The following is a 12,440-nucleotide window of genomic DNA, read 5'->3' as shown; positions in this document are numbered from 1 at the left end:
ACAGTATTAAAAAAGGCATCTCTTGGTATTATCCTGTTTTTATTATCTTTATATAAGGCTGAGAACTCTTTGGAGGGATAACATTATATTGTTCTAGTAGTGCCATCATCCCAGCTAAAGCACTGCTACTGATGGTGAGTCCCCTGCTCTACTCTGCAGCTCTTTTACATCTAGGCAGCTTTTGTGGACTGAATTAACTAATCACCAGAAGACTGGAAAGTCTCGAGACGTTCTTTGCCATCTTTTCTCCACTTATCTAGAAAATGGGGCAATAGGGAGCTTGTTTGACTTGCTAAATTACCAGTGCCCAGTGACTCGAAACTTTGACTGTATGTCTGTGTTCAGTTATGAGATATTCACTGTACTAGTATTCATGTTGGCAAAATTTTATAGCTTCTTTCACTTTTATTGTTCCTCCAAGTCTGTGTGGTACTTAAGTCTACAGGAAAGGCAGATGATGATCTAAAGGATGGGTCCCACCTAAAGAATGGAGCAAATGGGTAATGATGAGTGCAACAGTGTTACGCGGGTAACAGTGAGCACAACAGTGTGTGTGCTATGTTAGAAGTTTCAAAGGTCTAATTATTTTATAGCTCTTGAGCTTGGATTATTGATGTAATCCATCGGATGCTCGGAAAGCATCTTCTTATCTTACTGTCTCTTCACAAGTTGGGCATGTGGTTTTGAATGACATCATTGTCACTTGCAGGAGTGATAGTGGCATTTAATGTTGCTTGCAGATGGCATAATGATCATAGCACTTTGTTTTCTTCAGTGTTCTCACTTTTATTTAGGTACCTTGAATACTCTCCTGAATACACAGCAGTGTAAGATACACTATAGCAAATGCTCTGCCTCTTGCAAAGGCACAGCTTGAAGTGAGTACAGTTGCTGTGTAGCTGGCAAGCTGACGTTACTCGCAGGAAAAGCAGACGACACTGACAAAGATAGCAATGAAATTAAGAAGAGTTGCCAAGTAGCAGCACTTGGAGGTAACGCCTTGGAAAAACGCAGCTCATTGCTATCTGGTTTATTTGTTGTTTTTTCTTAAGTGAGGGTGGGAAAGAATCATGCTACGGAAGCAGACGCAGCAAAGTGGGTTTTGGTATTTTCATTTTGACTCCCTTATAGACATCACAAAAATGTGTGTCTCTCTTCAGAACGTAAGATTTCTTCTTCTGTTATTTACTTGAATGTAAAAGATTAAAACATCTATACGAGGAATTGGCTACCTTAACCTACAAATTCCTGGCCTCATCTAGAAAAAAAACTCTTTTCCATGCTGTTGTTATTACGAGAGCATATGTTGTTATGCTATGTTACTTTTAACCTTTCCAATAGGCTTCATCAAATAAATATGAACTATAGAACCTTGGTACGGCTTCTACTAAAGAAACTATAGTGATTGCAGAGACAAATAATAATAGTAAAGAACCTTCATATAAAAAGAGAGATGCATGGGACTTTCAGGATACTGCATTAAGAGTCTCATGCCGTACCAACTTCGAAGTCTGTCTAATGTGTCTTCAGCTGCGTAATGTCTTCCTCTCTCAGGCCATGCTTTCCCGTTGCACATGCTTTATTCGCTGAGCGTTTGCTTTCTCAGATTACCATGACTGTCATCCTGAGTGGATGTGCTCTGTGGAACTGAACAGAAAATCACGAGAAGTCTTTAGCGAGTCTAGGCCACGTCAGCCTGAAAGTACGTTACAGTGTGGAGAAGCCAGCGGAGGCTCTCCTTAGTATATATTCAGCTGTATTGAATTTCAGTCAGATGGCCTCAGTTTCTGGGACATTTCATTGACGTGTATGTCCTTTGAACATAATGTTTTACTTGCAAAACTTCAAGGGACGTGAAGTTGTCCTGTGATAAGAAATGGGAAAAATCGAAGTTGAAGGCTTGTTATCACCTATGAAGAGCAGACAGTCTAGCAGCTATTTTTGCAGTTGTGGATTTCTTTGTTGTGGTGTTACTCAGCAGCAAGAGTTCCCAGGCTCAGTGTCACCGGTCACACTCACTTGCTATTGACAGTAAGTATAGACCTGTGCACAGGTGGACATGGGGCTTCATCATTTTTTTCTGTCTCTTCTGCTAGGAGAGGATCCCATGCAGAGACCCTATGTTATTCCCTGCTCTACCATTTGCCCATGCCTAACTCTGGTCCTGCTGGTGGGTCGGTGGTGGTTACCTGTTTGGCTGCACTTCCTCCAGGGCTTAGAGGAGCTCCTGCACACAATGCAGCTCCCAGCCGGCAGATGCTTTCACGTGGACACTTACTTGAGTCATAGAATCAGAGCTTCCCTACGGCCCGTGACTGATGGTAGTGTTTCCGTTGGGGGACTTGCATTTCCTCAGGCTGTGCTGTATCCACACAGACAGGCAGAAGCTGCCTCTGTAGCAACCAGAGCGGTTTGTTTGTCAGCAGCGCTGCTCAAACTGTGGTTTCAGAACAGAGAATCACAGATTACTTCAGGATCTTTTTTCCATCCCCATCCCCTGTAGCTGCCATTAGCAATACATAGGAAAGTGGTGAATTTTTTTGTAGGGTCCAGTGAGAGTGATGGTAAGCGGTTAAGAAGGTGTGTTAATTAAAGAAGGCTTTCCACTTTGCCTTTATTATGTGCTTATTTATTCCTTGTTCTTTTTCTTGGCTAAGACCTGGGATCTCCTCCATTAAACTTACATGGTTGCTGCTCTTCTGCCATTACCCGATTCATATGTTAGTGCTTTCCAAGTCTGATCCTACAGGATAGCCGGTGAGTGTGTCTTAAGCTGTAGTCAGGGATGCTTGATTTGATTTAAATATTAAGGCCAAGAAAAAGCTTTCACATTATCTGGAACAATCCTATTATAACTCAGCATTGAAACAGCATGTTTTTGATACTATTTCCCTCATACTCTCTGTCAACTTCATTGAAATGGTCCCATCTTATACGTCTGTGTTTCAATAGGAGATCAGAGCTTTGTGGGTAATATGTATAAGTCTGTGCAGAGGGCATCTGTACAGTCTACTCTAAATGATAATGTTACCTTCTGTGGGAGTGAAATCCTAGCTTCATTTAAATAACCAAAAGAAGATGTTTGAAGAAACTGTCTTGAGGCTTTGACTACCTGCAAAAGGAGGATGGGGGAAAGAAACCATTACATTCCCCCCTTCCCTCTCTGTCTCTTCCAAAAAGCCCCACTATCAGTAAACTGCTGAGGGTATGTGACGCTGAACAAACCCGAAGTACCCGGCATCTGTGGGGTATCCCACTGGCTTGGCCTTGGTTGGCTTACCTGCAGTAAAGACCTTCCATAACTTTTAGGTTAACTTTCTCTTAGTGCTAGGTGAGGATCTGCACTGTTACCACACTGTTGTTTATATATGACGTACCAAGGACATTTTACTGACTTCTTTATTCTCTGGTGGGTAATGGCTGGGAGCTGGATGGTGAATGTACATACTAGATTATTCGTGTTTATTAGTATTGCTGCCCTGAATCTGTAATGACTTTATTGTACTTGATACTACATCAAGACAGAACAAAAGAAAAACATCTCCAGGAGCCTGTGCTACACAAGATGAGACATATGTAAATGGTGTAACAATTATTGAGTGGAGTTGAGCTCTTGCTGAAGAAATGATTTCTGGTGAGATGATTATCTTCCCTCTCAACAGCCGTACTCCCACTGACAAGAGTACATTTGTAAAAATGAAATCCTAACTCCTTTTTCTTCATATGGGACCTTCAGCTCCCTTTGAATGCTTTCTTACCAGCCTTTGCAGAAAGCTTTTTGTTGTCTGTTTAGGAAAGAAAAATATTAGTCATTTGTTATGATGCATATCTTGCCTTTAATATTTGATGTCTTGTCTGTTGCCTTGGTATTGGCTCATGGTTATGCACTGCACATAAGTCCAGTCATTAGATTATTATGAAATTGTAGCGTGTCTTTCAGATGAGTGGCTTTTTTTTTAGGCTATGTTACAGTGACTATCGGGAACCATTTCTGGTTCTGCTGTTATTAGTCATCTTATGTAAATTATTTCTTCCTGGTTAATAGCTTCTTTTCAGAGCAATTTTACTTTAGAAAGAAGAAGATAGAAGAAATAAAACCAAAATGGCTAGATGGGGAAATGAATGAAACATGTCGTGGAGCATTCAGTGCTTCTTGGCAGTAATAAATCCTGCATGGTATCTTGCAGCTGAGTATAAATCAGGAATCCCAGGAGATGTGAGTTTACTCCCCTGAACTGCCACCAAACTGTCTGGGGCAAGAACTTCAGCCTTTCGCTGCCTCATAAAATTGAGATAAAGTTGCTGATGCATTTCTATAGCTAGAAAGAGACTGAGAGAGAGAAACTCATAGAAATGCAACTTGTCGTGTATTTGTTCCTAACATTTACATTAGATGCATCACTCTATAAGAAAGAACGTTAAGCTCTTCTGTTACTTTTTTTTTTTTAAAAGTCATGGATTTAGAGATGTATTTATGTACTTTGTGTGACTTAAGAGTGATTGTTTTGGTTGCAACCTGTAACAGGGAAGGTTTTCATACGGGTTTTTGTAGTCAGTGTGCTGCTTTTCAGAGGCTGAAGGGTGGTCCCCGTACTGGGGGGTGGCAGCTGAAGCCGTGGCAGAACTCAAGAAGGCAGGACATGGTGACTTGGCCAGTTGTTGCTCTTAGATGTGAAGAGGGAGGATGATTAATGGGGAAAAGGAGGGGGAGTTAATCGTTTCCTGGTTCTGCCACTTCTGTGCCCCTCTTTTCTGTATGTTGGCTATTTAGCTCTAGCTGCAAAGCATTTGACTCAAGGAGGTTCTAAATCCTGCAAGAGTCTGTTGGCAGAACTGCCAAAGGGATTCACAGAATTAGTCGCTCCAGCAGTGTAAAGCTTACGCGACATGTGCTAGATGATTTGTCATTCCAAAGGCTTTGAATTTTTGGACAAATTTCTTAAATTTTATGTAAACAAATGTAAGCAGTTGATATTAATGGAAACAGGTAATGAGATTCATTACACTTTACAGACAGCTTTGTTGTTCCGAGGTTAGAAGGAAATTATTATTCGTTGAGGTTCATTCACTAGTGAAATTCCAATCCAGCTTGCTGAAACTAGTAAATCCTCTCATTAAATACTCTCCTACTGATGGACTGTATTCTCTCTGCTGATTTTATTTTAATATGACCTAAACAGAATTTCAATGTACTGCATCCAAAAATTTTTCAAGCAACGTACGTGATAAAACTGGGAGGTCACAGTGGCATCCATACTAGGTGTGACTATTTTCACTTTGTGTTTCACAACTTTGGTGTATGTTTTAGTTTGAAAAAAAAATCACCTTGTGTCAGTAAAACAGGTGGTTTAATGCAACATGTATTTTTGTGGCATACCTGGTACCGAAGCAGGTGTTTGTTTTGCTTAGATACCCTTTAAACAAGTGTCATGAAGACTTCATGACCTAATGAAGACTGATGTTGGATTACATCATAGTGTGCTTAATGATGTCATTATACATAAGGGACAAAATAGACCTTCCTTAGCATTTGATCAAAATCATGACAGTAATCACAGTTTACTGGGCATGTCTCCTTGCCTTCCCCAATTTCTTAGGTAGGGACTGTTTCCTAAGGCAGATCTCGGAAACGAAATCTGTTAGTTACTATCTATTAATTTGAATGGAAAATTTTACTTTTTCAGCTCTTTCAGTCACTAGCTAGATAATACTTCTTAAATTGAAGTGGAAGAAAAAAAGGCCTGCTGTCACTTCTGGCTTTTTCAAGAGCAAAAAGCAAAATAGTGCACAGAAATTCGCTTCCAAAGCCAGAGAGTAAAATCCCACTAAAAATATTGAGTGAGGTTGTAGGTTTGAATTCTCTATGTTACAACAGCGGTAACGGGGCTAATATTTCTAATTATGAAGTTCCGAGAATCTATGCGAGAGCTATAGAAGCTGGTGGGCCAGGGCAAGTTATGCTAAAGCATTATGTAGCAGTAGTTGATGGCAGGGATTGTTTCATAGTTAAATGTGAAATAAATGGAATTGGTGAAACAAGGCAAAGCAAATTAAGTAATTGTCGAGGTGATACTTGTCGTGATTTACTTCTTAGTTTCTGTGAAGACCTAGGTGATATGATGCTAGGAATGCTTATCATTTGAGAAGAGAGTTTGAGCCTAGGGTGATAGGAGCTCATGAGATAAAATATAGGTCTGTGTTCTCATGGGAAGAATTCATGCACGTCATATTTAATTGTCATTAGAGTTCACTCACCAAAATAGTTGGTTTACCTCTATGCGTTGATTTCAATAGCAGTTCAGCATCACTGTCAAGCCTTTACTTTCCTTGCTAAACAATTTTTTTGCATTTGAAGTTACATATAATGTGATTTTTAAATTCCATTGTTTACAGTTTTTGCTATTTGAAATTTTTATCTACTTTTCTGGATGCATCAGCAAATATACAGAAGAAAGTTAGTAAGTAATGAATGGTTTATTTGCACAATTAGTGCAAATGTAAATTCTCCATTCTTATAATTTAGGTAGATGTGAAACATTCTCTTAAAAGTTTTACAGGGTTTTTTTAGTACTTGCTTTAGTAGTGATGTGCTTTTGCTATTTTTGCAGCATCAAAATCATTCTCTGTTTGTCATGCTCCATTTGGTTGCAGTGGAGATGACTGTCAGAGAAATACAATTTTCCAGGAAGCATTAATTGAAGTGAAGGTTTTATATTCAGCATGCAGTAACTGACAGATGTAGGTAAGGAGCAGAGAAAATTCATTAAGTGGCATTTCTCCAGTTTTCCAATCTTTTTCTCCCTCCAAAAAAAGCAACAATGGCAGATGAAGTCAGAAATGCATTTAATATACTGCACAACATTGTAGAAAATGTTTTCTATGCAACCACTTTCATTCTCCCACAAATTTCAAACAAATTTTGGGGAAAAATATTTGGAACCTGAAACCTTAAGAAATTATTCAAGTGCTGGAAGCATTAGCAGTACACTTTCACAATATTTCCTAGACCTGTGTATACTATTTCTATATAAATTTAACCCAAATCTGCATAATCTAAAACACTTGGGTCAAGCAAAGTAGTATTGCATAGCTTCAACATAGAAAAGCATTTACAAAAATATTTATATAGAAAATATTTATGCTTGTGTGGACAAACGAACATAAAACCAGCCAGTCTGTGGCTTATTGTCATACAGAACATAAGATGGAAGGCTGCTGCTTTTGCCAGTAACATGTGAAGTCTGAAGTCGTATTGAACTGCTATTTCCATTCATTTTTTTTTAGTTCCCACTGGTTCTTTTTCACTTACTTAGGTGGTTTATATCTTCATCTCGAAATGATATTTCAAATTACTTTCATTTGCATGCTCTTTCATTATTGTCACAGGACTCAATACTTAAGGGACAAGCGAGAAATTTAAAAAAAAAATCAGGAAAAAAAAAATCAGGAACAGTAATGAAGTCAGTATGTGTAATATGAAAAAAAAACCATAAAAAAATCTAGCAGCGGGAAGGCCGTCTCCTGGTTAAAAGCACTGGTGAGGACAGATGTCCACTTCCAGATCTTGCTGTGCTAATTGACGTTTTTGCCATCTGTACTGCCTGTCAGCGCGCGCGCTGGCTGGGAGCAGCATTCCGCCGATCTGCCAGCGCGACAGAAAGTGTGAGTGACCTCTAATCCTCTTCAAGCAACTAAGTTAGGCTTGCTCAAAACACCTTTCGGACTATTTAAAATAATGTTTCTGAATAAAGCAGATGATTTGAAAAAAGATAAGGAGTGCCCCGGTGATACCTTCTGCTGGCAATAGTACAGAGAATTTATGGAAGCTTTTGCAAAATAAACATCTTGCGTTGCCTCAGATTCTCAGTCACGTTTCCCTTAGCTGTATCTCTTTGTGTAACATTGGCTTCTCTATGTATTTTACTGTCCCTTTCTGCCTTTATCTCTACAGTACCACTTAAGACTATTATGTGATTTCATCAGTTGGTCTGTAGATTTCTTCATTCCATCCTTTCCCTTCTCTCTCTCTCTAAATACAGGAGGTTTTTTTAGTTTCTGGCGTTCAGTGGGAGAAAACCAAAATAACCCACCCAAAATTTTACTGAACAGGGTTTTTCGAGTGATGGCCAGATCTCAGGAGAAGGGAAACCTTTTTGTTTGAACCTGAACATTGAATTTCATTTTCCAGCATTTCTAGATGATGTATAAGAAAATATATTTCATAATTAAAGATGAATATGCTCTTATTTTTAGGTGAGACTGACTTGGTGATTAATTTCACCAAGACCTAGACTTACAGAAGAGCATAAAATCACACACGCTATTTACCCTTGTCTATTTATGGGTCTTAAGGAAGATAATATTTATTACAAAGAATGAAAGAGCACAATCAAATAAAATTTGTTTAAATTCCAACGTAGGTTACTTAGACTATAGCCTGGAAGATAATGGTGACCATAGATGCTTTAAACTTAGTCTAGTCCTCAACCTTAGGGTGTCTAAATTTCTATGGTGTCTCAATGCACAATTTTTGTCTTAGAGAAAAAGCAGTTCTTTGAGTTCCAGTATTTATCTTTGCTTTGGAGGCTTCTCAGTATGTGCATGTATTTATATGTGCATTATGATCAGTAACATAGGACAGGATATGTGTGCTTTTTATGGCCTCCTGACAGCAAAGTATATCGCATAATTTCAAAGTTGTGAATTCATCCTGTTCAGGTAAATATAATCAGGATTGTTGAAAAATACTGCAGCGATTTCCTGTACTATTTCAGCCATCCCTTTCATGCTGTTGAGTACCCAGTCATCTGCTTACCTGCTGGAGCTGGCCCACCACTGTGCACATATGTTCTGCATTGGAAAATGTGCGTTTTTCAGACATCTCTTCCTTCACTTTCCAACATGCTTTTGAGTTTTTTGTGTTTCAGAGTTTTCTATTGCCGCTCGTAGGTGCATTGTATGGACATTTCTGCCAAAAATCCCCACCACTGTCAACGCCGTCAATGTACTTTCCTCCTTATGTACGGAGTCACCGCTGTATTTGGAGTAGGTTGTGTTTTGGGGGACTGCTGCAAATTGTGCATGCCATTTTTAGTGAAAATCCTTCCTTGTATTGAAGGGCTTTGCAGCCCTCTGAAAGCTAATCAAACTGCCTTCGTTTGGTCTCTGCTAAAGGCTTGTCCCTTTGTCAGATCCCACCAGCGGTGAACGACTTCCCTGATCTCTCACATGCGTTGTCCTAACTTCTGTGGTCTGCATTGGTTCACAAAAGGGCAACTACCCAAATGGCTCATAGCCTGCCATTTGTATTTCATGGGGGAAAGCGTTTTCCCCACACTGGAAGCTGGCTGGCAGCTCTTGGAGGAGCAGAGAAGTTGGACATATTACTGTTTGAATCATGGAGAATAACGTAGACACACTTCATAATAGCTGGAACCTGTCTGTTACAGTGTCACTAAGCACTAGGTACTGAAAATTAAATGAAGTGAGGTAATCATAACTACAGCATGCCTTTGTCTGGGAGCGAAGGATTGTGTTTCTTAGAAGCTGAAGGTGAAATGAAAGTTTGATGAGTTAATCAAGAGCCAGAAGCTACACAACAGCTGTAATTATATACCTTAAGTGAAAGGTGAGTCAACATCTTTGCCTGTACTGTGGCAGGATTGATACGTTCAGAAAAGCATCGCTTTTGTCTTGAGGAAATTACGCTTGGGCCTGGTGCTTTCATCCGAGAGGTGACTGACTTACTGGCACACGCACGCTGCTGGGAACGGTTGCACCAGTCCTGAATGAATGAGACATAACGCTGAGTACCATTAGCGCGTTAGGATTTCTTTCGCTTGGCATCTGGAAGATGCTATTAATAGGGCTTTCCATTCCTGAAGTACCCCATAGGTGTTGATATGCGTTGGGGGAGGCAAGGACTTAGCCTCAACTAACTGTGTGAGGAGAGGAATCCTTAGAGCGTGGGATCGTTTCCTCTTGCTCTCTTGCAGGCACCTTTGTACTCCTCCAAGGTCAACTCTCAATTTAAGTATTTTCATTGTGTCATGTTAGTGTGAATAAGCATGAATAACTTTACGTTGCTGATCACATTCAAAACCTACGGTTTTGTAAATGTTCCAACTGATATCAAATATTATTTGACAGATACATGTAACCACTTATTTTATGGCAGCTCTTTATGCTGCTGAGAGCAGTATATGGGCACAGTTATTCTACCCTAACACTTGCAAGTCTCTTTTTTTTCTTCTTTGCAAAAAGGCACTAGACGTGCATACATTAATATAATTCAAAAATAGGAAAAAAAGCACCTATGTGGGTTGTTCAGTGCAACCACACATTCTTGCACCGTATCCTTAAATTGAAATGTTCTTAAGTTGAAGTGTCATGCAAAACACATGCATTTTTCTATCGATTTATGGAACCATTTGTTTCCTTTTTACTTTCTTTGCATATATAACCTGTCGCTTTGGCTGTCTGTTTTCAGTTAACAAAAATTTGATGCAGTTCATTCCAGGGATTGTGTGGCAGTACATATGCAGCAAGAGAGGTTGCTCTGAAGTAGAACATGATGTGCTTTATTGATTTATACTTTGAGGTCATCACAAAGACATGTGTGATTCTTCTACTGGTATTACCAAAAGCTGCCGACAGCTATTCCAACTTCATCCCAAATATAATTTATTTGTGCTTTATGATCTGTTTTCAGAAGTCATTGCTTACATGTACGTTATGTATCTATATACATAGGTCTTATTAAAGTAAACCTACTAATTCAAAGACTTTTTATGATTAAAACTGGCAGGAAATAGTACTAAATAGTACTAATAGATTCTGTTCAGAACGTAAGGACAAATCATCTTGCAAAAGCAAAATTTAAGTGGAAAATGTACCTATTTGTTAATATGCCGTAGGTGGTACAGCTTGTAGTTGTTCTTGGAGAAATAATTTATAGAAATGCAGATATAAGTGGGCATTTTCTATTTCACTGCGATTTTAATTTCTTTTATTTTATTTTATTTACAGGATTAGCTGGCACTGCTGCAGACCTAGAAAAAAGAAAGCTTATATTTGGAAAAAATTTTATACCTCCAAAGAAGCCAAAAACATTCTTACAGCTAGTCTGGGAAGCATTGCAGGATGTGACTCTTATAATCTTGGAAATTGCAGCCATCATATCTCTGGGGCTTTCGTTTTATCAGCCACCTGGAGAAGGGAATGAAGGTAAAAACTTTTTATAGAAGTAATTTGTATAAATTTAAGTAACGCCAGTCCTGTATCTCAAAATAATTCCATCCCCACCCTCCAGAAGGTCACTAACAGGAAATCTCCATGCGGTGTGTTCCTATTACCATTACATCTGGTACTGACATATTTTTGTATGCTTGACATTTCTTTATGCAAATGGCTAAACCTCATGACATGTGCTAAACGAGTTAAAGAAAAATCGTAATATTCTTACAAAACTGGAGTATTTTTGTTTCTGTTTTCACCTTTGAGCTTGTGTTTGGTGTTTGTTTATTCATCTTAGATTGTTGTTTGCCACATTATAGAGGAGAAAGACGTAATTGCTTATATAAATAATGTATCCTGTATACAGGGACAAGTCTTCAGCTAGTTTATACCAGCTGAAGACTTGAACTTAGTGAAATTCACTCATTTTAGTATTTTTAGTGATATAGCTAAGGCTAGTGAGCCTGGCTCAAAAGGGAATATTAGAGACTAGGTCCTGTTGCTTATAAACGATATACTGCAGAATCCTTCTGTGATATCTGTAGAAAGTTTTAACACCCTGTCCCCTCTTCCCCCCCTGCTTTGGAAAGTACTCTTGGATTCACATGCTTAAAATATTCATTCCTCTACATAAATGCAAGATTTCCATTTCTGGCAACTGATCCAGATTCCACCTCCCCCCCTGCCCTGCTTCTCATAGACTTATAAAGCTGGATAAAACATGCTGTGTGAAGTGATGTGAATAGCTTGGCAAATGTATGAAGAATGTCTTCCTCTAAATATAGCCTTGAAATGCTTTTTACATTTGCTGCAGTTTCCTCTGGCTACTTTCCGTGAAGACCCTTCTTCCATTTCCATTCACAAGCAGAATAAGCACGTAGCTATGCGTAGCTTTTGTAGCCTATTTATGATGCTTTAATCCTTTACGTATAACCAGGACTCTTTTCTTGCTTTCTCACTGAATTTTGAACACATGACTATTGATTCAGCAGGTGTCTGGTTTAGCCATGAAAAGATAAAGGAGTCATTTGTTTTTTAACTGATGAAAATGTTATTTATTTTTATTACTTCATATGACTGGACGTAGTAGACTACCTTGGGGACATTGTAAACCATGAACAATGCTTAACAAAATCAGGATTTACTTCTGCAAACTTTTCTCTTAAGCATAAATCTGCAGACTACCCTGTTATTTTTTAATTTAT

General features: G+C 38.8%; 1 protein-coding gene across 12 annotated transcripts in view; it reads left to right on the top strand.

The window, feature by feature from the left end:
• ATP2B2 (ATPase plasma membrane Ca2+ transporting 2) overlaps positions 1–12,440 on the top strand; it is a 184,480-nt gene that overhangs the window by 44,196 nt on the left and 127,844 nt on the right. For all 12 annotated transcript variants that reach the window (XM_059823438.1, XM_059823436.1, XM_059823435.1 and 9 more), the window contains exon 2: positions 11,029–11,226. In XM_059823438.1, coding sequence (XP_059679421.1) covers positions 11,029–11,226 — 198 coding nt within the window. The remainder of the gene's footprint in view (positions 1–11,028; positions 11,227–12,440) is intronic.

The sequence above is a fragment of the Gavia stellata genome, chromosome 12, assembly GCF_030936135.1.
Source record: "Gavia stellata isolate bGavSte3 chromosome 12, bGavSte3.hap2, whole genome shotgun sequence".
NCBI classification, from domain to species: domain Eukaryota; kingdom Metazoa; phylum Chordata; class Aves; order Gaviiformes; family Gaviidae; genus Gavia; species Gavia stellata.
The sequence above is the reverse complement of the archived record's forward strand: the minus strand, read 5'-3'. Positions and strand labels throughout refer to the sequence as shown.